General features: G+C 55.2%; 11 protein-coding genes across 11 annotated transcripts; 6 read left to right on the top strand and 5 right to left on the bottom strand.

Annotated features, from left to right (window-relative positions):
* Positions 1 to 1,040: 1,040 nt before the first annotated feature.
* On the top strand, positions 1,041 to 2,414 carry CHGG_10666 (uncharacterized protein; the record flags this gene model as incomplete). The annotated part of the gene is made up of 3 exons (XM_001228592.1): positions 1,041 to 1,299; positions 1,413 to 1,953; positions 2,024 to 2,414. The coding sequence occupies 3 exons, from the start codon at positions 1,041 to 1,043 to the stop codon at positions 2,412 to 2,414; spliced, it is 1,191 nt and encodes a 396-aa protein (XP_001228593.1).
* Positions 2,415 to 2,977: 563 nt separating this feature from the next.
* Positions 2,978 to 4,108, bottom strand: CHGG_10665 (uncharacterized protein; the record flags this gene model as incomplete). Its single annotated transcript, XM_001228591.1, has 3 exons — positions 2,978 to 3,477; positions 3,640 to 3,746; positions 3,852 to 4,108. The coding sequence occupies 3 exons, from the start codon at positions 4,106 to 4,108 to the stop codon at positions 2,978 to 2,980; spliced, it is 864 nt and encodes a 287-aa protein (XP_001228592.1).
* Positions 4,109 to 4,722: 614 nt separating this feature from the next.
* CHGG_10664 (uncharacterized protein) lies at positions 4,723 to 5,254 on the top strand (the record flags this gene model as incomplete). The annotated part of the gene is made up of 2 exons (XM_001228590.1): positions 4,723 to 4,853; positions 4,978 to 5,254. 2 exons carry the CDS (start codon positions 4,723 to 4,725, stop codon positions 5,252 to 5,254), a joined length of 408 nt encoding a protein of 135 aa, XP_001228591.1.
* Positions 5,255 to 6,372: 1,118 nt separating this feature from the next.
* CHGG_10663 (uncharacterized protein) lies at positions 6,373 to 7,220 on the top strand (the record flags this gene model as incomplete). Its single annotated transcript, XM_001228589.1, has 2 exons — positions 6,373 to 6,546; positions 6,618 to 7,220. 2 exons carry the CDS (start codon positions 6,373 to 6,375, stop codon positions 7,218 to 7,220), a joined length of 777 nt encoding a protein of 258 aa, XP_001228590.1.
* A 1,392-nt stretch (positions 7,221 to 8,612) lies between these two features.
* CHGG_10662 (uncharacterized protein) lies at positions 8,613 to 10,715 on the bottom strand (the record flags this gene model as incomplete). Its single annotated transcript, XM_001228588.1, has 3 exons — positions 8,613 to 8,709; positions 8,954 to 10,199; positions 10,655 to 10,715. 3 exons carry the CDS (start codon positions 10,713 to 10,715, stop codon positions 8,613 to 8,615), a joined length of 1,404 nt encoding a protein of 467 aa, XP_001228589.1.
* Positions 10,716 to 11,298: 583 nt separating this feature from the next.
* Positions 11,299 to 12,249, top strand: CHGG_10661 (uncharacterized protein; the record flags this gene model as incomplete). The annotated part of the gene is made up of 1 exon (XM_001228587.1): positions 11,299 to 12,249. The coding sequence occupies one exon, from the start codon at positions 11,299 to 11,301 to the stop codon at positions 12,247 to 12,249; it is 951 nt and encodes a 316-aa protein (XP_001228588.1).
* A 569-nt stretch (positions 12,250 to 12,818) lies between these two features.
* Positions 12,819 to 16,079, top strand: CHGG_10660 (uncharacterized protein; the record flags this gene model as incomplete). The annotated part of the gene is made up of 4 exons (XM_001228586.1): positions 12,819 to 13,696; positions 13,767 to 14,804; positions 14,939 to 15,000; positions 15,136 to 16,079. 4 exons carry the CDS (start codon positions 12,819 to 12,821, stop codon positions 16,077 to 16,079), a joined length of 2,922 nt encoding a protein of 973 aa, XP_001228587.1.
* A 736-nt stretch (positions 16,080 to 16,815) lies between these two features.
* CHGG_10659 (uncharacterized protein) lies at positions 16,816 to 18,397 on the bottom strand (the record flags this gene model as incomplete). The annotated part of the gene is made up of 3 exons (XM_001228585.1): positions 16,816 to 17,277; positions 17,348 to 17,861; positions 17,949 to 18,397. The coding sequence occupies 3 exons, from the start codon at positions 18,395 to 18,397 to the stop codon at positions 16,816 to 16,818; spliced, it is 1,425 nt and encodes a 474-aa protein (XP_001228586.1).
* Positions 18,398 to 19,245: 848 nt separating this feature from the next.
* Positions 19,246 to 21,675, bottom strand: CHGG_10658 (uncharacterized protein; the record flags this gene model as incomplete). Its single annotated transcript, XM_001228584.1, has 1 exon — positions 19,246 to 21,675. One exon carries the CDS (start codon positions 21,673 to 21,675, stop codon positions 19,246 to 19,248), a length of 2,430 nt encoding a protein of 809 aa, XP_001228585.1.
* Positions 21,676 to 23,073: 1,398 nt separating this feature from the next.
* On the bottom strand, positions 23,074 to 25,034 carry CHGG_10657 (uncharacterized protein; the record flags this gene model as incomplete). Its single annotated transcript, XM_001228583.1, has 3 exons — positions 23,074 to 23,551; positions 23,664 to 24,182; positions 24,259 to 25,034. The coding sequence occupies 3 exons, from the start codon at positions 25,032 to 25,034 to the stop codon at positions 23,074 to 23,076; spliced, it is 1,773 nt and encodes a 590-aa protein (XP_001228584.1).
* A 929-nt stretch (positions 25,035 to 25,963) lies between these two features.
* On the top strand, positions 25,964 to 26,872 carry CHGG_10656 (uncharacterized protein; the record flags this gene model as incomplete). Its single annotated transcript, XM_001228582.1, has 2 exons — positions 25,964 to 26,094; positions 26,152 to 26,872. 2 exons carry the CDS (start codon positions 25,964 to 25,966, stop codon positions 26,870 to 26,872), a joined length of 852 nt encoding a protein of 283 aa, XP_001228583.1.
* Between the last annotated feature and the right edge of the window lie 380 nt (positions 26,873 to 27,252).

The raw sequence follows: 27,252 nt of genomic DNA, 5'->3' as shown, positions 1-27,252 counted from the left end.
TGGAGAGCCTGTTGGAATGGTCGTCTCGCACATTACCGACCAGAATCTCACCCTACAAAAGCAAATGCAGTTTCCATGCAGGTCTATAACACAAGTGCGAGGCAGGCTCGCATTTTTGCCTACACGTAAGCCACTGTCTGACCATGCTGCGATTTTGTGTGTATGTACATTTAATTCCTACCCAGGAGGCTCACCGGGCAAAGCCCAGTGACAGATCTGCCAGCCCATGTAACATAACCGCGCCAATGGTGTGTGAATCTACATTTTGCCCCGGTTCCGGACGGGCTAGATCAAACCATTCATGCTTGCCAGAGGAGACGGGCTCCCTCGGTGACTTGTGCGCACATTGGACTTCTCAGTTAACGGACGTCAAACCTAAAACTGCTTGCGCTTGCCGAAGGAGGGGAAAAGGCTTAAAGGTGTTGGGGCAAAACGGCGATGCCCGGCCTGCTACGTGTACGCGCGCGCAACCACAGCGGCGAGGAGAGACCCGGGGAACTGATTCTAGCACACTTGCAGAAGACGCGATAGAAGTAGTGCATTGATGGAGTCTGATGAAGAGATTTGCTCGTACACTTTACTTACCCTTTAGTAATGGAGCTAAGTTTAAACCAAAGATGTATGTGTTAAGAAGGCTTTAGGTCGCGACGAGAATCCTAAGATCCAAAAATGTATCAAGCAACCTGAGAGAGTTTTCGAAAATGCAAGTCCAAAACTAGGTAGTCAAGGATGAAAGGTTATACTCCTTGATGTAAGACGACTACATGTAGGTACTCTGGTCCCATGGGATATAAAATGGGACGAGAGGTAACTGATTAGATAATTCAGAATCCATTCCCCCAGCTACAACCCCGCTTCAGGCTCGCAATCGGGGGCCATGATTTTTCCTCACAGAGTTTCACCCAACAACCAAGCGACCTCAACAATTGTTTGACTGAGTACTACCTCTCATTTCTGTCAATGTGTTATAAATCTGCCTAGCCACCCATCTCAACTCTACAACTCTGAACTTGAACTAATCATTGTTGTGTGTGGACAGCATGGCATCCTGGTTAGCCCTACCTACCTGGCAGCCTTGCCAAGCTGTGATGGACCTACCACAAGGAGACGCCGACGCTTGTCATGGCTTCGATGGCAACTCAGACTTGTACGGCATCGGTATCCGTATCGGTGTCTACCTGTCTTGGTACACGTCACTTACAGCCAACCTCTGGGCCAATACTTTTGTCGATGAGCTGTCCGACACCAACACGCTGTTCATTCTCTCTAACGTCGTGGCTGTCACCTTCGGTGCCTCACGTCACGCAATCTCGAGCGTCGAGGCCTTCATTGTTCTGTGTATTTTTGCCGGCTACTTCTTTGGTTCTTGGACGTTGCCGGACTTCGGGTCGGGGCCTTCTGCACCTCCACAGCGTCGGAGACCAAGTTCGACGGCAGAACGGTACGGATCTACAAACACCTGTACTTTCGGTTTCTCGGAGGCTTCTCGGTTGCCGGCTTTGCGCTGAGACTGTGCCTCGTTCTGGCCGCCGCCGCCTTTTCGACCTGGTTCTTCTTCCACGGTGCCGACGTGCTCAGGAAAGACATGTGTGGATACAAAATCTTCTTATTTGGGGCACACCCGCTGTTTGGCCCTGTGCGAAGATTTTTAAAGGTGTATTCGGTATTGGTTTGCGTGTTGCTGGGGATCATCTACATGCCAGCTTTCATGTACCTCTTCATCTACGTGATGGTTCCCGTTACAGGAATGATTGCCATGGCTATTTGCTGCGCAATTCTTTGCGGTAAAGAGGACCAGTTGAGTTGCGGCAAAGTATGCGCTGCTGCCATTTTAGGTGGAGGTATTGTGACCAATCTAGCCATGGCGGAACTGTCGCTGGACGCAGAATCTCTTCGCGCGCCAAGTGGGAAGAGGTTGCAACGATGCCTTGACATGGATGGATATCTCTCTACGTAAGTTTACTTGGTTCTACTTCCAGTTAGCGCCGCGCGTGCCTGTGCTGTGTGCTCACGAGTGCTACAGGCTTTTACTCAACGGTGTCGCTTTCATCTTGCGCAACCACCGTCGCATAATGGGGCTCGTGGGGCTGGTAATGTCAACCTGGACCATTGTAGTCATTGAGATGACAATCAAGGTCAACGACATCCGGGGTGTCAACGAGCTGGCTCAGACGAGCCAGCTGATTCCTTTCGTCCTAGGGTGTGCCCTTTTCCTCGGCACAGTCCGAAGGGCCATTCTTCAACGTGTTATACTAGTATGCCGACGGCTGCCTACTTTGCGAGAGAGAACAATCAAGACTAACTGGGCCGGTAGGACCGAGCCAACGACAAAGAGCCTAGCATACGGGCCCTATCACCTGCCCGCGGTTCTATTCGAAGTCGCCATGGCCCCCAAGGTGAAGGGAAGCTCGTAGAAACAGCGGAGGAAACTGTCCATGAGATTGGGGATATGGTAAACAAGCAACCGCAGCCAGAGCCTCGTATGGGGTATGGGGTGCCTACCTAAGTCTGGTCTGGTATCATTGTAACACAAAAGCCTAAACCTTAACCCCCCCCTCTACCCCCCCAACCTTAGCTGATCAACCGGATCAATTGTGTTTCCCCATCGTTCGGAACTAATTTGCTTCTATATCTGCTTCATTGAAGCTCTCTGTTGTGGTATAGGTCTACGCGTTGAGGGATGTCACTTTTATCTTACCATACCTAGGTAGGTTGCAGCCTGGCGCAGACGAGGTTTTGTGGATAGGTACCTACCTACCTAGTATTATTGGAAATCACATTAAACCCATTATTTGCTATAGAATGAAATTTTAAGGAGAATACGAGTCGAGGCTAATGTAAATTTATGGGGAACTGAAACATCAGGCCGCGTCCAGCGCGAGAACCAACAGTTTCCTTTCCAATGACCTAACCAAGTATTTAAAGAACCTTTCTAGACAGCCACAGCCGGCCAGTAGCTAATTTTTTAAACAGCCCCCTAGTAATACTCAGGTTCCCGTTCGGACCTCCGGCTTCTCCGAACTTCAGTAGCTGGTTGTCTGCTGACCCTCGAGACTGCTGGGCGCGTCTCCGCCCTCGACCGTGATGGGTCTACTGAAACGCGCATGCGTTGCATTCCTGACACCAACGTCTCAGCAGCACGGCTAGAGGGTGGATTTCTCTGAGACGGGGTGGTCGTAGTCGCAGATCGGCGTTCCCTTTCGTCGTAAGTGCGAGATGTCGACTCCCGGGGGTCTCTTCGGTTATCCCGACTATGCCGACTGTCTCGACTGCCACGGTTCGTGTGGCCACCGCCGCCCCTGCCGCCGTTGGTCGGTGGCCGAGGCTCAGGGCTCGGGGTCCGCTCAATCTTTAGAGCCCACCGGACTATCTCTTTGTCCTCTCGGTTTCGCTGTACGACTTCGCTGACAAAATCACGTCGCTTTTCATAGCCTATCCGGTCAGCAATCTGCCTCACCTGCGGCGCGTACGTCCTGTCTTTGATGATGAAGTGCAGATCACTGTAATCTCCGGCAAACCCCCGTCCATAAGATTAGAACTTTGCCTTGACGAGAGGGCCGACAGCAAGGAAACTGATGGCAACTCCGTCGCGTCCAAGTGGAATGAGCTCCGTGGCTGCTGCCAGGTCCGACGGCATACCATGGCCCTCGGCACCCTGGGACTTGAGATCTAGCTGCACGAGTTGGTTACGGACCCGAACAAAGATACGAGCAACCCCAGAAGCCCAGAGCATTCTACTCCCCGGCCTAATGACACTAAGTTAAATTGAGCAGTTGCCCCGACGTCAGCATCGACCAGTCGATTGATCAGGATGAGGATTTGGGTAAGGGGGATGATGGCAAAATACATACGACCTCTCATTGTTTAGCAGGTCTAAGACAGCTGACAGAGAATTGGACCTGCCAACGGCGAGATCCACATCCTGGGTCGTCCGGCCTGATCCGCGCAAGTAAAAGTTCATGCCGCCCATAAGGCCGTAAGTGACTCCCGCATTGTTAAGGATGGATGCGATGATCTTGAGCGCAGCCGTCTGATGCTGGGCGTCCGCTGACTCGGCCTCTTCTTCGAATTCATCAAGGTCAACAACACTGTAAACCTGGCAAGGCATCTTGGAGGATGAAAGAGCGTGCGAGAGGACGGGAAAGGGGTGCGGACGTGGTGTTGGATAATGGGAGAAGAGAGATGGGTGAGACAAGGGAAAGGAACGTGAGAATACAAGTGAAACCGAGAGCCAGCTCGGAAGCGATCTAATGGTAAATGAGTATGTATGCGTGAGCCTTTGCGCTGAAGTCTAGGTAGCCGACATGCCTTCTTTATGGTATATATAAGATGAACTATAAAACACGCTTAACATTATTTTGGGCTGAAGCCGGCCTAATTGACCGGGGCCCAGTGCAAGCATCACCATCTAGCCTGAAGCTCCCGTGGTGATTCATGATGCAGGCCTCATACTTGAGAACCCGGACTGCGTTACGGCCACAGACAGTCCTGCAAGTTGGCCGCCCTGCCCTATTCTCGAGGCTTGCTACGACAGATACCCTGAGTGTTGCTAATTCCGGGCTTTCGAAACACAACGCGGGTCGCTAGCTTAGGCGCGCAAGGGGTTGAAGAGGAACGTCTCAACAAAGGGCCGTGAACGCCACACCTATCAAGGCATGGATATGGAATCGATGAGGTATACTGATAGACGACAAGGCCCAAGGACCCGATTCACCGTCGATCATGCGCGCCGAGTGGGCAACGAAAGGATCCGGGGACCCCGTGCTATTGGGAGCGGAGGAGTTAATAAATGTCAAACCATCCCTACCGAGTCGCAGTCCAAGGCCGCACCAGGGTACACAGGCGCCACAGCGGTACGGCCTTGCCCATCTTCGTGAGGGGGTCCAGGGGAGATGATGTCAGAACAAGCCCAGAGCGGCTTGCGCCTAGGACCTGGGTCACGTGACCCGGGGGGCCAACCAAATTACTGGTCGCCAGAAAATTAGACCAGTTTGAGCAGGATTGGGGCGGTCGAGTCAGACCTTTGTGCCTGTGGACACGCGAGGGAATCAGTGGAACACTTTCTTTTCCGATGCGTGAGATGGACAGCTCTGAGGGAAGACATGCTGCAATGCACAGTGGCAAGACGAGGAAGCCTCTCATTCTATCTGGGAGGGAAAGCGCCATCAGATACAAGGCATTGGTCACCAGATATGAAGGCAGTCCGGGCGACGATCAAATACGCAATGGCAACAGGAAGGCTGGAGCTGAATGAGGAGGAGAGTCTAGACCAGTCACAGTAGAAGAAGCCGACACTCAACACCACGAGCCTCAACCACGAGCCTTAACCAGCAGGTCCCGCTTTAGCTGCTGAAGATAGGACGCTGAACACTTGGAGAAAGTAGCCTCCAAGTTGATCTGCTAACAACAACCAAGGCAAGAGGTAAATGGTGCAGCGAGAAAGAGGGAAGAAGTAGGGGGCTTGTACGAGTTAAAGGCAAAACGATTTGATCCGGATGTAGTCAGCGTGCTAAGGCCCTATAGGCCCAGTGCCTCCGGGCGAAATAAATTCCATCCATCCATCCATCCATCCATCCATCCAAATTAGACCAGTTCAACAAGTTGAAGAAGAACAACGAACAACAAGCACTGCAATTGACAGCCATCACCACCCTCTACTCCGTTCCTTTTGACCCAAGCCTTCAGTGATCTGCTCAATGCCTTGAAATACCGCTGGTTCCAACAGATGACTCGGCCTCCGCGCCATGGAGAGTAGCCGGTATCAGATTATCGACGACTTGGCCCGATACGTAATTAGGCCAATCAAAAATTTCGAAAGGAGTTGATTTGGGAACGAGTGATTCTTCGGGGAACTGCAGGATCTGGCAAAACAATAGTCGACTACAGATGATCCCCCCACAGTTGTTCTACTTGCCGGGGAAGAGGCCCGCAGCAGAGTCCCTGTGTTAGAGTAAAAGGCGGTATAGTAAGTGGGTCAATGCCTTTGATAGGACCGTTCATCCTCTGTATTAAGTTGTTATGTACATACATGTATGTAGGTGGTGTGTGGGTTGGCCAGAGTGGTCGGCCGGTGTCGATGCCCCATAGATGAGACCGCTTGAATGCGCCACAAACGGCGAAGTTTCTTGTTCGCAGTCAGGGCCCCGGAACCTATAGTTAGCCTAGGCCTGGGGTTGCAGCGCCGCAACAGCCGGTCTTTGCCACGCCGGCTTTCTCCACACAGGCCTCCCAATTTCATCTCCTCGCCCACCCACCAAGTCGTGCAAATCAACTCACTGCCAACTCTCATGACCAACGCGGTTGTTCAACACACCCAGCAATCCTTTAATCCCATTTAAAATCTTTTTTTCCCATTCAGGAGAACCTTCCAAGATGTTAAGCCCGGTTGACCAACCTCCATTGCCCGGCCTTCGAGATTTTTCGGGCAAAGACACAAGCCCACAAGGCGTCAACGAGATCTTGGAAGTAGTGGATCATCTGGCAAGCGGAAATATTCCCTCATGTGTGATCGGAGTCAAGGCATTGCGCTACTATGGTGCCGCCAGGGTAACAGATGCAAGTCCATCCGTCACTTGAGAGGCATGCTTAATTTCGTTCACTTGCTGACTTGGAGGTAGGAATGGGACCTTTGTATTCCCGACGACAAACTTGAAGAAGCCTGCCATGTTCTCCTCTCCACGGCCGGCGGAGACAAGTACGAAGTTGCCCAGGGGCCCCATCCCGTACCTTGGTCCCGGCGTCATACCTTCACTTGTTTCCGCCTGAAGGGTTACAATTTCTGGTTTATCCTGGTACCATCATCAGACTGTTTCGTCGACCCTTCAACCGCCAGCCATGTGGAGAAGAGTAGGAACGGCGTGCCGTATGCGTCTCTGGTCCAGTTTTCTCGGTCACTGCTCTTGCAGCAGATGGTGGCCGACATCTCTGATTTCATTGATGGGATGGATCTCACAGTGGACTGGGGGACTCAGAACATTGGGTTCGAAGCGCTCCAGAAGGACAGCGCCTGTTTCATTGAACGTAGGAACGAACATGCGACGGTTGATAGTGGCCGATACGGTTTTCTTTCGTCGCAGTCTTTGGAACAGCTGTGGAACGAGATGGCAAGTAAAGAGGCCAAGGAGAGGCGCATAGAGCCGATGAAACAGGGCCGGTACTTCACGCGATGGAGGAGAATCAAGTCTCCGGAGGATCCCAGGACCAAGGACCGTCCGGTGTAGGAGGCGGTGCATTACTAGCATTTTATACTTACCTTAACAATGTACAATCGCGCGTTTGATGGGATTTCTTGCAAGCCTCCCGAGATCCACAATAAAAATACTTGTAGTGACATGTACCGTCTGACCTGTGTTCGGTGCGTATCTTGCTCCTTCACCCCAACGCCAGCCCATGTTTGCGCGTGATGATTACCTTAGGTAACTCCGAAAAGCGCCACTCTCGATTACAAAAAGAAAAAAAGAAGAAGGTAGGTTGGGAAAGACATAAAAGGTTGAAGGTTGAAGGCTGATGTGGAGAATACTTAGCGGTGCAAGGCGGGTATCCACGAGCCGGGACATATTCGCTCACAGCAGCGAGGGGTTCCTCTGTCTTCGGGCTTACGGACCCTTAAGCGGCCTTACATTTGTTGGGAAGCCGTTCCTTCCTCTAAGCCGTAGAGTGACTGCTCTCGAAGGCAAGAGCGGTTTGGGTACCCTAGCTCGAGGGAAGGAAAGCGGGCTGTGGATCGAACCGGTTAGGTGCTCCTACAGCCGGCAACGTACCGGTCAACCTCCTGCTCACTCGCCTGGAGCTGCTTCTTTTTGCTCAAGCCGGGATAAAATTTCTCTCAAAGCGTAAGCCGTCCAAAGGCTTTTCAGTTTCTCGGCATGGGGCGGTAATGTATTCTGTCTCGACAAAAGTGTACTCTGATCTAGGTATGAAACATGGGCAAGGTATATTAACTCCGAGGAAAACGGGTTGTAAAGTCGAAAGAGGGAGGGCCAAAGAGAAATTGAGTTAAGATTGACAGGACGGAATTAGACCCATCGGGGTTGACTGGAGTTAGCTGAGGGTTATCAGGGAAACCCCGAGATGGGTAATTTTGGCTGATAGCACCGCTTGCATGCCTGCACATCTTACTGATCTCAACCGAATCTATTTGTTCAAGCCGCTCGTTCACTACTAAGCCGTAGAGTGACTGCTCCTCAATGGCGGGTGGGGTTGGCAACATCAAGCTTGACGTGAAGAAGCGGGCTGTTAATAGAACCGGTTAGGTGCTCTAAGCCGGCAACAGTACCGTCATACCTCCTGCTCACTCGCCTGGAGCTGATCTTTTTGCTACAGGGCGGGATAAATTCGCTCAAAGCGTAAGCCGTCAAAGGCGTTTCGAGTCTCGGCATGGGGCGGTAATGTATTCTGCTCAACAAAATGTGCTACCTGATCTAGGTACATGCAGTCATATAACCCGAGACGGGTGTAAAGTCGAAAGAGGGAGGGCCGAAGAGAAATTGAGTAGATTGACAGGACGGAATTAGACCCCCCGGGGTTGACTGGAGGTAGCTGAGGGTTATCAAGAAACCCGAGATGGGTAATTTGGTGATAGACCGCTTGCATGCCTGCACATCTCAGTGATCTCACCCAATCCATACAGCCCCAGGTTCACGACGAGCGTAGAGACCCTCCTCAATGGCGGTGGGTGCAACATCAAACATGACATGATGGACCAATCTGCTATTATAATCCCCAAGTACAGACTGTACAGTACCTACATACCTAAGGTACCTACCATGAGCGAACGTGCTACTGGGCAGATAGCCGCCCGCCAACCACGGGGTCGAGCCGCAGGAGTCGCATTCCGCGCCGCAAATTGAGCTGCCCATCCCCAACACGAAGTCATTCCACCTCCACGTCCCTCCACCCGCAGGTTCTCTCTGTCCCCGTAGCCCTTCCTGCTCCTGCCCCGTGTTTCTCTTACAGCCAGCGGGGCTTGCCATCCCGGTCAACATAGTACTTCCTTCCTGTCTTATCAGTGAAGATTTGGGGCCCGGAGGTTGTGCTCTTCGGCTTGTGACTGGAGGGCTGCGAGTATGCAGACGACGACTGCTTGCCGTATGACTGCCCAGACGACGACTGCTTGCCGTATGACTGCCCAGACGACGACTGCTTGCCGTATGACTGCCCAGACGACGACTGCTTGCCGTATGACTGCCCAGACGACGACTGCTTGCCGTATGACTGCCCAGACGATGACTGCTTGCCGTATGACTGTCCAGATGCCCACGTCGACTTCTTGCGGTGCATCCACCTCGGCTCACTCCCGAAGTACTGAGCGCCATGCTTTCTGCCCTTGTAGTCGACGAAGAAGTACCGCCCCCTGGAATCCTTCTCCAGCGAGCAGGCCTCTTGTTTGCCACGGGAATAATAATACGTCTGGTGCTTGGAGTTGGCAAACACCAGGACGAGGCCGTAATAGTTCTTGGTCTGATTCCCGGTGCTGTCCGTTGCGTAAATGGGGTTGCCCAACTTGTCACAGCTTTGGTAGTCACCCTCTTCGTCCACGTAGTAGTATTCGCCGTACTCGTCGTTGCGGTAGACTTCCTTTGTCCAGCCGCCGCCGCCGCCGGACCCGCCCTCTCCGCCATTGTTGTTGTTGCCCCCGCGGCCTGGTCGATCGATGGGATAATACCCAAGAAACATCATTTGGTAATACTCTAAAACCTCGGCCATGCTGGGCTCCTCGGGGCCCCAGTTGACGATGGTTCCCTCAACTGCCCTATTGCGGCCCCGGACCTGGAGGAGAATGCAAGTTAGGTAGTCACCGTTGTGGTCCCTGCGCGCTCCGATGTGGAATGTATATTTGGACTTGGATCGCGTTTCACCGTGTGACTCAGTCCACGTCTCGATACCCCAGCCAGTATGCCCAATGTAATTCGGATCGGCGTGGTGGAGGTATTCATTCATATCCGCGGCTTCACGCTTAGAGAGGTTAACGGTGGTGGGGGGTTGTTTAGGCATCTCGAAGACGAAGGAGACGAAGGAGACGAAGGAGACGAAGGAGACGAAGGAGACGAAGGAGACGAAGGAGACGAAGGAGACGAAGGAGACGAAGGAGACGAAGGAGACGAAGGAGACGAAGGAGACGAAGGAGACGAAGGAGACGAAGGAGACGAAGGAGACGAAGGAGACGAAGGAGACGAAGGAGACGAAGAAAGACGTTGTTACTGAAGGGGCGTGCGAAACTTGGACCAGCCAAGCGAACAGAAATTCAGGTTGTTTCGATAAGCGTGTTCGTCAAATATGTTAGTTGCAGTGCGAGATGGTATGGGGAAACGGGTGATGATGGCCAATTTAACTGTCTTCTCTCCTCGCGGCTAGTTCCCTGGGGGGGAGGTGCCGGGATTCGAAAGCATCCACGCCATGGGACAGACCACGCGCCGCTGGCCAACCTCTCTAAGCCATATGCGATCTAACACGAAAGATGGTCCTGTCGGCCGGGGCGAGCAGAAGGTAGGCCCCAGCGGGTTGTTGCACGGCGAGAAACGTGGTCACTAGCACAATACCAGACAACTAATGGTTGTTTGTTGGGGTCAAGATCGAGGAAAGCGGCGGCTTGAAACAAGACTGAGCCCCGATCGTGTAGGCCAAACATTCACGGACATGGGAATGCATCCCACACCAACCCGCAGATGGCGGTGCGGCCCTGTTTCAGCCAGGCCTGTTGCCCTGGGTCGATGCATAACGAAGCAACACTGGTGGTGGTGTTGGGTTTTGGGTGTTTGTTGGTTGTTGGTCCTTGGGAGTTGGGGGCGGCTTTCGGTTGGGGGCCACACTGTACGCACTTTTATCGCTACTACTTGGTTGGGTAACCCTCGTCAATGGCTACCTCAGCCTTCCGGCGCCTCTCTTCTCTCCTTTCCTCGATTTTCCTTCCGAGTTGTTTTTATACGCTAGGTACCTCCCTACTTTCCGTTTAGCGGCAGTACATGTAAATTGATGTAATTATCGATGCCTCTCTTTGACATAAGCGCCACGGCCCACATCTTTTAACGTTAACCGTTAAAAAACCTAACTAGGTACACATTCTTTTCAAGTCACTTCACTAAGTTCACTTGGCCCCTCTCTAGAGATGTGAGTAATTAGGACCTAAACACACATAGACCTGAGTTCTTTGTCATCGGCTAACCACCGCACCCAAATCTCCGCTACTCAATGGTTAGGTCTACCATCGTGACGCCGTCGCCGTACCGGCTGGGCCGCGCCTTGCAACTACACATTCTCCGGCGCTCTGACCGCCCTCTTCCGTTCTCCCTGCCCGACACGATGACTGCCACCATCCAAAACATATTGGGCACGACCATGTCCCCAGTTCGTGAAGTCGTCATCCGGACAGAGTCGGGCTCCGAATTACGCGCCGTCCTCAAAATTTACGATCGCCGATTTGGCCTTGATCTTCGCCATGTCAACCGCCACCCCGATCCTCATAGGGGAGTCCACGAAGACGCCTTCCTGTCGTTTGTGGAGCGAGGAAAGATAACGGGATTCCTCGAGGAGCATGACCGGGAAGGAAAGGAGCGGGGTACGCCCGTGCGGGCTTCGTGGTACCTCGATGAAGCGGAAGATGGCCGCGCCATGTACGAGGCGGCGCTATGGCAAGAATGCGCCGATAGCTTTGAGTGCGAGACCGAGGCCTACTCCCGGCTGAGCGACCTCCAAGGCGACCTCATCCCGCAAATGTACGCCCACGTGCGCATCACCGGCGCGGACGAAACACAGCCGCCGTCGCCGAGCACGGCACGCTACTTTGAGATCAGGGGGGTGCTTCTCGAGGCCATCGGCGGATACAAGCTCTGGGATATCGCCACCGCACCAGAAGCCCCTGCGGATCCGGGGGCGTGGCAGGCGATCATCCAGAACGCGTGCAACGCGGCGCACGAGATCAACACGCGCGGCGTTTACATGGAAGACTGCGCGGCGCGCAACGTCGTGGTCGACGCCCGCACGCAGAAGCCCTTCATCGTCGACCTGGCGCAGTGCGAGTTTAGGGACAAGTTGGCTGAGATGTGGCGGGAAATGGACGATAATGACGAGGATTGGGATCCCGACGTCGAGTACTGGCAGCTGATGCAGCAGAGCAACAACCCCGCCAAGATTGGTAGCCCCATGGTCCGGCAGTTGCAGCTGCAGAGAGGGATTGAGTTGCAGGGCATTACCTATCCGGATTACGACGGGATTATTAGGGATGTTAGACGGAAGAAGGGGCTGAAGAGTTAAAGTTCTTGGTGAAGCGGAACAATGGGGGCTGAACGAGTGTGGTACGTCCTGGCGGGAAACCTGGACCGGATGAGGGCGGGTCGAATGAAGGTTCAATCGCTGCGAGACCTGTTTGGCTACATGTGATATACCCAAGTATGTAAAAAGTATGTAAGTGAGAAACCGTACGCTTACTGAGCCCCCCAAGCCTGGGCCTCTCCCAATTGAAAGTTCAGAGACTTCTGTCTGCCTTATCGGAGCAATTTATAGGGCGCACGTGTAACCGCCGTCTCACCGCCACCGCCTTCGGTTCGAGCACGCGAGCAGCGTTCATTTGGTGGCTGTGTTGCTTGAGTAGTTAGTTCAAGTTCCCATTGGACCAATTGGCAAAGTCGCCCGTTTCTTTTTGCACAGCCCGGGACACATTGAGCCCATTATGGGTTGCCCATCCGACTGAAAATTGCTGCCCGACGGTCACCGAAGGACACTTCAGCAACGAACAATATTAATGTGAAGATATCCTGTTCCCCCGGTTTGACAACTTCACATCGACCACATCTGGATAAGCCCGCCGGTATCACCACCCGGCGATGGAGGTTGCCGGGCTCGCCGTCGGCGTCGTGGCGCTGGCGAGCATCTTCAAAGACTGCATCGACATTATCTCAAACATATCCGCCGTCCGGTCGATGGGCCGCGATGCTGAGGTGCTTAACACCAAGCTCGACATCGAGAAGACCCTTTTCTTGCAGTGGGCCGAAGGGGTACGCCTGCTTAGGGGGGACTGTGACAGACGCCTTTACGATGGTGTAATCGGCCAGGCCGTCGAGAAAGTCCTGAACACGATACGCAAGCTGGCCGATGAGTCGGGCGATATTCAGACTCGCTATGGCCTGCGGACTCCTCAGCAATACGAGAAAATCATGGCTGCTGATGAGACGGCCATCTGCCACCCTCGCATGGTCCGCTTCACCAAAGCCTTCGAGCAGCTCATTATTACTCAGGCGCGCCGACCGACCTCGACGTCCTCGCCCTTCGCAAAGATCCGGTGGGTAGCTGTCGATAAGGAAAAATTGGAGCGCCTGATCAACGACTTGTCCTACTTCATATCCAAGCTGAATGAACTTGTGCCTTCAGCTGACAGCTCCACATCGCTGTTCTCCATGGCTGCCGAGGACATCGGGCGGGTTGACGACTTCGCGAAGCTGCGCGTGCTGCGGAGCTCCGACTTTCGTTTTCAGCACGCAACGGGTCCAGAATCATACCTTATCGAGGCGGCCAGGACTAGTTTCGAGACCATGTGCAGAAAAAAGGTGCTGAAGACGCTCTGGTTCCTCAAGATCGACGACAGAAGGACGTTCATATCCCCCGCACATTCTGAGACGCTGCAGTGGGCATTGAGACCGCCAGCTGCAGACCAGAGATGGGCTGACTTCCCGGAATGGCTCCGCTCCGAATCAGGACTCTATTGGTAAGCTTTCCATCTGCCCCAGCCACCCACCAGATGAGCATGAGTTGATTTTTCCCGTCTCATCGTCTAGGGTGTCTGGAAAGGCCGGATGTGGGAAGTCGACGTTGATGAAGCACTTGTACCACCACAAAACCACCAAAAAACTTCTCTCCAAATGGGCTGCCGGTTCTCCCTTGATCACCGGCTGTTTCTTCTTCTGGTATCTTGGCACTCCGGGGCAAAAGACGTATGAGGGCCTTACCCGTACCCTCCTCTACCACATCCTTGACAGCGACCCTTCCCTGATCCCGCAACTGCTCCCAGAAATGTGGCAGGATGTTACGGAATCTAACTCTGAGCCATCCCTCACCCTGCCGACCTTTGCGGAAACACAATCCGCCTTTGAGAGGTTGTCTCGGACACCGGTCAAGGTATGCTTATTTATCGACGGCCTAGACGAGTACTCGGGCGACTTCCAAGATGGCATCTCGTTCATCGAGTCTCTCTGTCGGCACCCGAACCTGAAAGTGGTGGTGTCGAGCCGGCCGGAGCCCGATTTTATTGAGGCATTCGCAAGCAAGCCCATGTTGCGGATGCAAGATCTCACCAAATCAGACATTAGGAAATACGTGCTCGACTCGGTCGGTTCCCACCCCTACCTCCGCTCTCTGACACAGCGGAACCACACCCAAGACCGGGCCAAGCAGCTGCTGGCGGGCCTCATCGACAAGGCGGATGGTATTTTCTTGTGGATTGTCCTGGCGTGCCGATCCGTGCTCAAAGGGTTTTCGAGGAGAGACCGGATTCCGGAGCTGGAGCGCCGCGTGGCCAAGCTCCCGGAGGAGCTCGGGGCCATGTTCGCTTATATGCTCGGCAAGATCGACAAACGGTACCAAATACACTGTGCCAAGTTCCTTCGCATTTGTTTCGAGGCCCTCTCCGACAAGACCATGACCGCGGGCGGCGTGCCCACGGTCGCCCTCGCCTTGCTTGATGAGCACAGCGACAACCTCATGAGCTGCCCGAGGCTGCCAGCGACCGCCCTCGGACCTGACGAAATTGAAAACATCCGCACGAGCTTTCCCGTGCGCTTGAGCAGCCTCTGCGGGGGGCTGCTGGAGATACAGTGGTATGTCAAACCCGATTTCTTTGTCTCCATTTCCGACTGCGTTGAGAGTCGCCACGCTCTCAAGGCAGCGAATTTGCTCCCGAATGACTCTCGACATCCCAACCAGGAATGATATGACTGACACTGTTCGGCAGGGACGTGGGGCGGTTTGTGCCCGCGCCTTGGAACCCAGATGGGGACCCTATCGTCGAAACGCGTAGGTCAAATCCGAGCCGTTCATGCCCCTTTCTCGGTGACTCGGGAGCATGACGTTGGTTCGGGAGTTTCTGTGCTGCCGAATAGCTCCCGACACACCCCGGTTAGGAAATATGTGACTGACAGGGTTGGACAGAGGTCGTCTTCATCCACCGGTCTGTGGCTGAGTACCTCGACAGCGACGCGACTTGGGCCATGGAGTGCCTGTATATCCCGCCCGGGGAATTTGATGCGCGGATTGCGCTCGCGTGCCTCCCCATGTACATGGTCCAGCTGGGCCGCACGTCCGGCGACGGGATCTACGGCGGTTTCCGGCTCCTGCAGGCTGCCCAGACCGATGCGCCGCATCTCGTGCGAGCGGCTCTCCTGGACTTTCAGGCCGTGGTCCCGAACATGGAATGCTTCCGGACGCCAACAGCGCAGTATTTACGTCCCGGCCCGGAAAGTAGACACACCGAGGCCCCGCCGGACATGGTCGCCCTAGTTCTAGCCGTCGAGCTGGGGGTGCTTTCGTTTGTAAAGAACTACGTGGCCACGCACCGGCGCGTTTCGATCGCACGTCTGTCGCCCCGCTATCCCCTACTATACCACGCCATTAAGCGGCCGTTGGTCTGCAGCAACACAGCGCACAGGTTCCATGACTTCGGGCTAGATGCGGATATGATCCGCTATCTTCTCCAGGCGGGGTGCCAAGCCAGCGAGAGGATTCAAGTCAGCTCGTCGGCTTGGTGGGGTGGCACCGTCACGATGACGCCCTGGGACGTGTGGACTGATGGCGAGTGGGCTCGTAATGGAAACAATGTAGAGCTCTATGTGGAACTTACCGAGGCCTTTGTTGATTCCGGAACAATCGACGGACGCTGGGCGCGGGACGCGAAACATCCAGATTTTATGGCCGCTTTCCAGTCGAACTTGGTCGGATTCAACCCTTCTAGGGTTGGTCAGTCGGATAGGGATGCACAGGATATCAGGCGGAGGGGTCAGCGAATCTTGGATAGATTGTTTGGTACGGCCGTAGAAGTGGATAATCCCCGTGCTGTAAAGCGGCGGAGATTGGGATGGGGGCCCGGCTGCTCCTAGAAGACTATAGAACACTAATACAGTTTAAAGGTATCCTTTATCATATGTCCGTCTCCTCATAGCCTCTACTTGTAACCTACCTGTTCGCTACAGCGGGTATAGCGAGTTTGCGAGGCTGATGGAGATGGTTTATGAGCGGCGCTTGGGGAGGGGGGGAAATGGGTTTTTGATGTTATTGCCGGAGGAGGCGGAGGTGGGGGGTCGGGTTGTCTTAGTTAAAGGGGGGAGCGTGCCGTTGATGTTGCGGGGGGCGGGGGGCGATAAGGGGTGTTGGCGGCTTGTTGGGGAGGCGTATGTGGACGGGATTATGGATGGTGAGGCGTTTGATGAGAAGAGATGCGTTGACATGAGGACCCGGTGATGGATCCAGGGTTCGGTTGGGGATTCTGCTGTAGGCTTAGCAGAACTACGGTCAATACAAAGAAGGCTTGTGGGGGTGAATGATCGCCGAACGTGTGAGGATGCTTGGGAGAAGCGTAGGATAGAGAAACCTGGGGATAATATGTGATTATTATCGACCTAGCTTAGATATCCTCCATCCATCTACTACATGTAGTCGAGGGGAAGCTCACGGCGTTAAGTTGCGCGCTTGGGAATATCTACATACGATTCATCTGATCCTAAATACACCCTTTCTTGATTTGCACTCTACAATTTCACCATAGAATAGCCATCAGTTTAGACGATGTTGCCGTGTAGACAGTGCAGTTGCCAAACAAGTCCATCGGGCTGTCAGTCACGTCGAGCTGGTCGAATACAGTCTGCCGATGGGCATTTTGACTGCGGAACCGACGTCGTGTGAGTAAACCTTTTCCAACGTGATGGAGCCGGTGGTTTCGTGGAGGAAGACCTTGGCCCTCCGGCCGTGGTGGTGACGAGCCGCCGGACGGTCTGAAGTCGAGGGGCGTTGTGTAGCCACTGACGGATATCGACTTCCCCTGCGCGCCGCAGACCTCGCCGGAAACTGGTCAAGTGTTTCGTCCTCACCCATCACGATCCGGTACGCCGTACGAGCATACTCCTCAGCCGGCGCCACCAGCTCGGGTGCCGTCTCCTGATACGTATCGCGCAGCAACATCCAGCACTCGACCACAGGTCCGACCATCATCCCCCACTTCCTAACCACTACCGTCCCCCGCTCCCCTCCCTCGATGACATGCCCTAGCGCCTCCAACGCCCTCAACATCAACCCCATGGCCTGCTCCGCCGTGATTGTGCTCCTTCGCATCCATTCCGCCCTGACAACTTCCCATCAGCACCTCCCATACCTCCAACCGCGGCACCTCCTCCGCCGGACGCGCATACGTCCCCTCCAGCGCCTCCACAGCGCTGTCCACCGTCCCCAGCACCACGCCCCGCGGAGCAATCAACCCAGCCTCCCCAACCGTGCGCCACACCCCCTCCACCAACGCCCTCCTCGTCACCACCACCGCCTCTCTCAGCCCCTTCGCATCCGCACACAGCGCGCAGTGACATTCATACCCCCACTGCCTGAGCATCCTCTCCCGGTTGCGCTTACTCTCTCGGTCGCTGGCCGCGCTGGCGGGGCGGTACGCCCACGTGAGCTCCGCGTTGGCGGGGAGATCGCACGTCGCGCGCGCGATGAGAAAGTCGGCGATGAAGGCGCGGGAGGCGGTTTCCATGCAGGAGTGGTTGAGGTAGGAGGCTAGGGGCCAGATGCCGGAGGACTCGGTTTTAGAGGCGTTGGAGCCGGTGAGGGCGGCGAGGGTGGTGAGCGGGTTGCTGAAGGTGTTGATGTCCACAATGCGGTGGATGAGGAAACTGGGACGGTTAATTAAATTCCTAGGGGGTTATGAGGGGCAGGAAAAGGGGGAGGAAACGGGGGAGGAAAAGAGGGAGGGGGCGTACCTGTCGATGATGGGCCGGCCATCAATTCGGGCGGTGGTGACTGGCTGATAAGAGCCGTGATGGAGTTTGGTAATGGTCGGTATAAGAGACGGGTTCTGGTGCAGCTTCTGGATGGCCATGTTAATCAGGTCTGAGTGTATGCTTATTCCACCTCCAGCCTCGGGGTCCAGAAGTAGCGGGGCTTCGCGGGCGTCTGCGTCAGAAAAGACGCACGCAAAGGCTTTCTTGCAGAAGAGGAGGTCACCCGCCTTGACCGCTTCGGTTGTAAAGAGCCCGCGCCCCCCGGGGCCGGCGTCTTGGACCCGAACGGGGCCGATATAGGTTGCGCGGTCTAGATACGGAGGCCGCAGCTTGGCGGCCTCTGCGTGGAGTTGCTTGAACTTGTACTCGCCGCGCGTCTGTTCGGCAAGCCGAGCAGTGGTACGGGTCAACTGGGCTTTGGCCGACATATTATGGGGATATTCGAGCAGAAGCTGCTTAAGCACCTCGCAACACTCGGGGTAACGCTCAAGCGCGTAGAGTACCTCGGCCTTACATAGTCGCGCCTTTTCTGCTATATTGCTAGTTACTGCTACCGTGGTCGTCACAAACTCGGCATTTAACAGAGCGGCATCGTATCGTCTAAGTTTGAGGAATGCTAGGGACCGGCTGAGCCTTGCGTTACGTATCGCCTCCGGAGACAATGAACAGGCTAACGGATGGATGGATGGAATTTATTTCGCCCGGAGGCACTGGGCCTATAGGGCCTTAGCACGCTAACTACATCCGGATCAAATCGTTTTGCCTTTAACTCGTACAAGCCCCCTACTTCTTCCCTCTTTCTCGCTGCACCATTTACCTCTTGCCTTGGTTGTTGTTAGCAGATCAGCTTGGAGGCTACTTTCTCCAAGTGTTCAGCGTCCTATCTTCAGCAGCTAAAGCGGGACCTGCTGGTTAAGGCTCGTGGTTGAGGCTCGTGGTGTTGAGTGTCGGCTTCTTCTACTGTGACTGGTCTAGACTCTCCTCCTCATTCAGCTCCAGCCTTCCTGTTGCCATTGCGTATTTGATCGTCGCCCGGACTGCCTTCATATCTGGTGACCAATGCCTTGTATCTGATGGCGCTTTCCCTCCCAGATAGAACGAGAGGCTTCCTCGTCTTGCCACTGTGCATTGCAGCATGTCTTCCCTCAGAGCTGTCCATCTCACGCATCGGAAAAGAAAGTGTTCCACTGATTCCCTCGCTTGTCCACAGAGCACAAAGGTCTGACTCGACCGCCCCAATCCTGCTCAAAAAACCGTTTAGTCTCGCCATTCCAGTTCAGAGCTGCGCCAATACGCAGGCCTCCCTTCGCTTCAGCTTGTCATAGAGATGGCGCGTGTGCTTGCCTGGTAGTGCTGCGTCCATGGCCTTTGAGAACTTGCCCACGCTTACAGGTAGAACTCTTGTCGCCCGTTGTCTTTCCATTGCCAGCCTCATCGCGGTAGACTTGGCCTGGGGTATTTGGGAGTCGGGTGTGCGTCCTTGCTTCGACGCTCTCTGGGCTGCTGCCTTGGCATCTGACCCCAGCGCGAAGTCAATCTCCGCTGGTATCCACAGAAAGTTGACCGAGTTCCCTCTTTGTCGGTGCAGCCTGGCCAAGTCGTAGATTTGCCGTATGATGCTTTGGCCGGATTGCTGCCGCGGCTGTCCAACTGCTGCCAGCGCTGACTGGTTCCTAGTGATCACGGTGATGTGCCTGTGGCAGATGCTAGCCGGTAACTTCTCCAGGGCCATTGCGATGGCTGCTAGCTCTGCTGTATATGGGTTCTGCTCTTCCCTTGTCCCAAGAACAACAGCATAGTTTGTCACAGTCTCGCTAGTTCTGTTGAAGAGAGTATCCCGTGCAAGGCCGCCCATGCCAACAATGCCCTTCTTTACGGATGAGCTGGTTGCGATCACGATTCCCGAAATTTTGTTGACCATCTCGGCCGCCTTCCCTCGATCGGCTTCGAGCGTCGGTCGTAGGCGAGGTACCCAGGGTGGGACGGCGTATTCCTGGATTGTCTCCATCCGGTCAACTCGTACTCCTTCGGCCACGCGGGCAATTTTCTGCAGCGGAGATACGAATCGTACGGTGGTCCGGACTTTCTTCATGGCAAGGGGATGCGTTCCGGGCAGCGTGTGGATGTTGATCCACAGACTGGCTGCCGCCTGGGCGTGTCGTTCTCGTACGGGGTAGATGCTCGCTTCAGCTTCCACCACGGCTGTTGCCGCGGTTCGAAAGGCTCCCGTGATGGCCAGGGCCCCGATCTTCTGCGCCCTGTTCAGCCAGCTCAGTGCCTTTTCCCCGCACGCATGCATCCAGACATTGGCAGCGTAGTCCATGACCGGGGCTACTGTCGCAACAAATAGCTGTCTCGCTGTCCGCGGGGAAAGCATCTTCAGCCTCTTCAGGGCCAGAGCGGCTGCGAGGCCCTTAGCTGCCGTCCTAGCAATGTGCTGCTTGTAGCGGAGTTCGCGATCCATCACGACACCTAGGATTTTCGCACTTTCCTTCGGTTTGACCACTTCGCCTTTGACCGAGAACGGTTGTTCTGAAAATCGCTCCATGTTCCTCGTGAAGTGTATGATGGCTGTCTTTTCGCCTTCAAACTGCGCACCGCTCCGTTTCTCCCAGTCAAGGGCTTTGTCGATGATAGCTTGGATTCCAGTGCGGTTCGACTCCGCTGACGGGCCCGTTACCCAGGCAGTGTAGTCGTCCACGAAGGCAATTGCGCCTCCGTTCGCGTCGATCTTGTGCTGCACTAGGTCGGCGTTGAAGAAGAGGAACAACACTGGAGACAGTGGCGATCCTTGCGGAAGACCCGCTTGGGGCAGCTCTTGCCGTCCAGATGTGAACCCGTTTACGGCAATGGTCGCTGTGCGCTTGGAGCAGAAGGCGTCGATCCACTTGACCAGGGATTCAGGTATCCCTCTTGCCTTGAGCCTCTGGAGAAGCCTGTCTTTGAAGACCCCATTGTATGCGCCCTTGACATCGAAGCTGATCAGACTGAGCACTTTCCTAGCTCTCCATGCTTTGTAGATGTGTTCCTCAAGCAGAAGGAGAGCCTGTTCGGTCGAGCGTCTCTTCCTGGCTCCGAAGTGGTTGGCGGGTAGAAGGCCGCAGGTCTCCACAGCATGGGATAAACGCTCCGCAATGACTGCCTCCAGTATCTTACCCAGCGTGGAGAGCAGCGAGATGGGTCTCCAGGACTTGGCTAGAGTGTATTCGCTCTTCCCTGGCTTCTTCAATGGGATGATCTTGGCATTCCTCCACTGGCTGGGGATGTCGCCGTCTCGAAGTGACGTCCGGAATAAATGGAGCACCCTGTCTTTGACCACTGGCCAGAGCTGTCTCCATACCATTGCCGGTAGACCGTCTTCCCCGGGCGCCTTCCATGGCTTAGCGGACAGGACCTTTTGTTCTATCTCCTCCATTGTTAGGTCTGGCATGTGTACCGGCGCCCGTTGAGGTCGTTGGCCCTCGTCTTCGATTCTCGCTGGCAAAGGTGGGAAGAAGGCGGTGAGTAACTCCTGCGCTTGTTCTGCTTTACCCTCCGTGATGGAGCCATCGGGTCGGACGAGCGGGGGTATCTTATCGCCCATCGTGCCGCTGCCGGTTTGCAGGTACTTCGTTGCTTGCCAGATGTTAGCGTCATCGGCCAGGAAGTCGTTCCAATGCGAACTCTTCTGTCTGCGGATGGCGTCGTGGTACTCTTTGGCTGCCATCCTGGCTCGTTGTTCGAGCTCTGGTGCTGTTTGCCCAATCCTACGTCGAGATCTCGCCAGGTTTCTCCAAAACGTGTATGTCTGGCGAAGCCGTGTCAGGTCTGTTGTCCACCACCGCTTGGCGTATGGTGAGGGCTTGGCTTTAGAGTGTCAGGGCGTAGACCGCCTCGGTTACCGCTGCCATGAGCCTGTCCGTCTGCTGCTGGACATTGCCGTCCCAGGGGATGCGTTCGAGGTTTGCTGCCACCCTAGTCCTGAATTTCCGTCCAGAGGCGCGTTCTTGAAGAGGAACCTCGTCTCAACTGGGACGGTCCTCCACCGTGGTGTCAAAATCTGTCTCGATTGCTCTGTGGTCTGAGCTGAGCCATGGTCGCAGGGGTGAATCGTGCATCTAGTCTAATTCTTTAGCGACCAGTAATTTGGTTGGCCCCCCGGGTCACGTGACCCAGGTCCTCGGCGCAAGCCGCCGTGGGCTTGTTCTGACACGCCGGACGCGTCTTGAACGCGACTAATTACAGTCCACCCTCTTATCGGCCGAGCTATCGTTGAAGAGGGATTTACGTTTACAGAGTCCGCGTGGCGGAGCATTCGAAAAATAAGGGAGAGGTTCATCGGCGAGAGGCGATCGAGACCAGGAACCTTTTTGCGAAAGTCGGGCGGCACTGCCGAGGGACTGCAAGATGGCGGCGGAGGCGCAGCCTCAAATCGTGGTCGAGGTGGCCGACCAATTACTTTCGCCGAGACGACCGAGCCGCGCGTTGAAACCGAGCGCGAAAGCTCGCGAAGCCATGCAATCGCTCGAGGACGTGGCTACCACGTCGAGGAGAGCGGCGAGCGAGACCACGCGGGCGGTTACGACGCGAGGAGCACGCGCGTCCGGGATTTTATATGGAGCCAACAGCCGGATCGAGACGGGGAAGTCAGGTATACAGATGCTCCTGGAGGCGATCAACGAACAACGAGACGAAATGTACCGAATGATTACCGAGCAGCGAAACACGATTGGCGAACTACGCGAGGTGATTTGCAAGCAGCACGACGCGATTCAAGAACTACATCGCCAACTTGCAGACACCAGGACCCAGCTGTCTGAAGAACTGAGACAAGCGCTTGTAGAATTGCTATTACAGTTTACAATACAATAGAAAGCTTATTCAATCTATGAAGACTAATTGCTCTACTTGATGATCCAAAATCATCAAGTCTCGCGGGGCATGGGGCCCGAATATACTACCTGGTAATGACCGTGGAATACCTTCGTACCCTCATCGAAGACCCGGGACCCGAGCGATCCTGCTCGGCACACGTGTCCTGGTTCCTTCAGCCAACAATTGTCCCCGCACCAGGCCCTCTCCCGGCCAGGTCGTGACATCCGGCCCGCTTGGTCAGTGGCCACCACTAGCAGATCAGCGCCGTATCGCCCGGCCGGCGGGCGGAGTTCGGGGCCTCCGGGCCGGAATGGACCCAGTCTAGATGCGGCTGGGTCCAGAGCGACGGGGTGATGATGGCGCGGTCATCGTTAGTGTCGGGCGGCTGCTGCTGGCTGCTCAGCCCCACCGTCTTGATTTCCAGTACGAAGGATTTGCCGGTCTCCAGTACATAGCGGACGGCCTCGCCCACGGCCCAGTTGACCTCGTGCGGGCGCTCGATGTGTTTGCCCTCGATGCCGGCCATAGCCTTGGCGATTCCGACGAAGTCGGGCTGGGGGCCACGGATGGTGAGATAGCCGGGGTCCATAGTGCGCGGCTTCCAGTCGTAGCCCATCGCCTCGCCATAGACCTGGACGATAGTCCCGAGTCCCACCTGCAGCGTGTGGTATTCGGAGTTGTTGGTAATAGAGGATTCCCAGATTGCGGTGCGCCGCCGTCCACCAGGCCTGCGGATAGAACAGCGAGGAGCCGTCGCCGGTGACGGCCACCACCAGTTTGGTGCCGATTCCCTGCACCCCACGCTCTTCCTCCTTGATGCCGATGGTGGCGCCGAACGACCAACCGAGCGAGCCGCCGCCGACGCAATAGTAGCTGGTCGGTGCGGCGTAGGGCAGTAGATACTGGAAGGGAGAGGGATCAGAAATGGCCTCGTGGACGTAAACGAAATCGCGCTCAAGCTTATGCTGCTTGATCTGCTGGCGCAGTGCGTCGGCGATCACCACCGCCCACACATTGTCCTGAACCATCGCCCGGTCCAGATACCGCTCCCAATGCTCCCGCCGTTCGACGGCCCGGCGGGCCAGTGTATCGTTGCGCTGTGTGACGAGTGATTGGACGACCATCTCCCTCACCTGGGCGGTGATCTGCGGCAGGGCGACCTTGATGTCGGCGAACACAGCGGCATCACCGTAATAGTTCTTGCCGATGTCCCAGATGCAGTTGCTAAGATAGAGCTTGCTGACCGAGTCGGGGATCAGCGGGCCGTCGGGCGGTTTGTAGATCAGCACCTGGGCCTGGTTGGAGAAGCCGCACAGAAAAGCGACATCGTGGCCTTTCGAATGCCGACTGCATGCCGGCCTGATTGTTAGGCAGTTCGCCCTGCCAATGGGAATCGTCATTGGGATAATTGGCGACGGCGCTCAAGGTCTGCTACAGGACCGGCGCGCCGGTGGCGTGAGCGAGATCGCGAAGTTCCGCCCAGGCATCGGCCAGTCCGACCGCGTCGCCGGCGACGATCAGGGGATTCTTCGCCGCCGCTAACCGGCTGGCGAGGATGCGCAAGCTTTCCGGATCGGGTCCGAAATGGGGCGAAATTCGGGTAATGCCCTGAAGCGATCGCCTTCGGGAATCCGGCGCATGGTGAATTCTCACGGCACGGAGAGGAACACGGCGCTGTTCGGCGGGGCCATCGCCTTCTTTGAAGGCGCGCTGCAGCACCAGCTTCATATCGTCCTCGGACTTCATCTCATGGGCCCATTTGCAGTAGTTGCGGGCGAGGGGGACGGTGTCGGACGACAGCAAAGGCTCCTGCACCACCAGCGCGTTCTGCTGCTGGGCGCACAGGATGATCAGCGGGAACTGCGAGCGCGACGCGTTGAACAGGTTGGTGATGGCGTGGGCGATGCCAGGGGTGACGTGGACGATCAGGATGGCGGGCTTGCCGGTCATGCGGGCCGAGCCCATGGCCGCGCCCATGGCGATGTTCTCGTGGAGGCATTCGACATATTCGACGCCGTTCTCGGGATAGGAGGTGCCGTCGATCCAAGGGATTTCATTGACCCCGGGAACGCCGAAGATTCGCGTGATTCCCAATTCGCGGCAGACATCGAAAAGATAGTCGCGCGCCCAACGGGGGGGGCGCTGGGGCAGAAGGCCGGGAATGCCGGGGACGGGGGGCAGCGTGTGAGTGTCGGCCGAGGTGCTCTCCATCGCTTCCAGGTTGAAGCCCGAGGAACAACCTCACGCGATCAAAATCTCTTAAGGAGCCTGAAAGCCCTTCAAGATAAATGCTCGTTGAAATTGTGTTTCCCGCTTCACTGGTCGCAAAGCTGATATTTTTCAATAACTATACTAGCAAATACTTTCCAAGAAGCAGGGTTGATTGTACAAGTTTCTCCGGTGACTTTAAGACTTTAAGTAGACGTTTAAATTCTACATAGGTACGGTACCTAGGTACATGTATACAACTTCAGAACCGCCTCCTCTTCCGGCTTTCCTATTAGGTAAAATACTGCCTTACGTTTAAGGCCACTGGCCCACTACACCCGATAAAGATGGGTAGTAGTTGAGGCCTCCCCCGCTCTTCATTTTCCCGCAGACGTGGAACTAATGCATTATGCCTCTTGGTACCCATACTCTCTAACGGATTGCGGTGCAACTAACCGCGTGTGGCATAGGATAAGGATGATTGGTTAAATCTACTATCACCGAGTCACCGAGTCACCGAGTCAAGGAGTGTGATATAACATCAGGAAATAGAAGGTTACATAGCAGTAAGGGTAGGTAGGAAGATACGCACTTGGTGTGCCACTGCAGCTCTTGGTATTGGCCGCTCCCGCAGCATGTCATTTTTGATAGGCGACTCGGAGGTGTTTTTGAAGCTCTCAGCTCTCATGCGAGCCACGTCGTACCGGATCGAGACTCAGCAACTTCCTGACATGGCTGTAATGCTCGCTCGCTAAGCGCAACTGAGGAGCTGAACAGTCTACAGCTTGGGTCTAGACTCGGCAATTTCCTGATATGGGTTATAAGGCTCGCGGGAGAGGCGAGTCCGCACTACGGTTGACAGAACGGGCATCCAGCAAAAAGAGACAGAGTGGGCGGTCCGGATCGCCGTAAGCAGCTCCGCACGAAACAACATGGTCGGGATCGGAGGAGTCGTCCGTCTCCCGCTGCCGATGCGAGATGGCTCAAGGAACGAAGCCTTTAGTGTGACGCTGGGCTCCAGGTCGGAGCAAAACCCGTTCTCAGGCGAGCTTGCGGCTATTGGGTACGCGTTGAGGTTGATTCGAAATATCAGGTACCGAAAGATCATCCTTGCCACCAGCAACAAGGCAGCCGTGATGGCCTTGGAGCGACCACACCAGCAATCAGGACAACAATATCTCTGTCAGGCGTACGATGCGATAAGTGCCTTACGCAAGGCGGGAAACACGATCTCGGTCGTCTGGATCCAAGCGGGTACCAAAAACGAGCTCCTGAACACAGCCAAAGCGAAAGCAAAGGAAGCAACACGGCAGGACGCTACGCCACAAACGCATGATCCTGCCATGCGGTCAACAGCCCTCCGTATCGCATGGGCAAAGCGGGCACCGCCCACGTCCTTACCTGACAAAGTGGGCAGACATTCCAAGAGAGTCGATATAGCGTTACCAGGGAAGCACACCCAACTATTATACGACCACCTGTCCCGAAGCGAGGCCGGCGTGCTTGCTCAGCTTAGAACAGGCATGGCCAAGCTCAACACATACCTGCATCGCATCAAAGCAGCACCGTCAGACCCAGTGTACGTGTGGACAAGCTCAGAGAGACAGTGGACTCACTTTCCTCCTTCCGATGCAAGCAATGGGATCAACACTCGTAGGGAGATGCTGCAATGTACCGGATGTCCACTAGGGGGAAACCTCCTTCCTTTCTACCTGGGAGGAAAGTCGCGCTCGGATGACAAGGACTGGTCCCCCAACATGCGGGCGGTGCGGGCGACGATACGTTTTGCCATTGCCACAGGTCGTCTGAGGACTGAACAACAACAGAATGAAGCAAACTAACCTCACCATCCTAAACCCCGACTAACAAACCCCCTTCATCTCGTGTCACACGGAGTAAGCGCGCTTCAGCCGCCGAAGATAGGACGTTGGACACTTGGAGACTAGCCTTCAAGCCAGCTTACTATTCGTACAACTAACCCACGAGCATCCGCAGCAGAGAGGGCAAAATTGTAAGGAGATAAGCCAGAAAAGGAGGATGTACGGGCTTCATGAGATCAGGATCCATTTTAGGATATGTATTAGTAGGGTTGCATGATAGTTGCCCTTTCGGGTTAGGGCCCGCCGGGCGGAATAAATTTGTGTGTGTGTGTGTGTGTGTGTATAAGGCTCGCGCGCCAAGCGGAACTGAGGAGCTGAGGAGTCTACAGCTTGCGTCTAAA

The sequence above is a fragment of the Chaetomium globosum genome, genomic scaffold (assembly GCF_000143365.1).
Source record: "Chaetomium globosum CBS 148.51 scaffold_7 genomic scaffold, whole genome shotgun sequence".
Classification (NCBI taxonomy): Eukaryota; Fungi; Ascomycota; class Sordariomycetes; order Sordariales; family Chaetomiaceae; genus Chaetomium; species Chaetomium globosum.
Note: the sequence above shows the minus strand (reverse complement) of the source record. Positions and strands in the feature narration are given on the sequence as shown.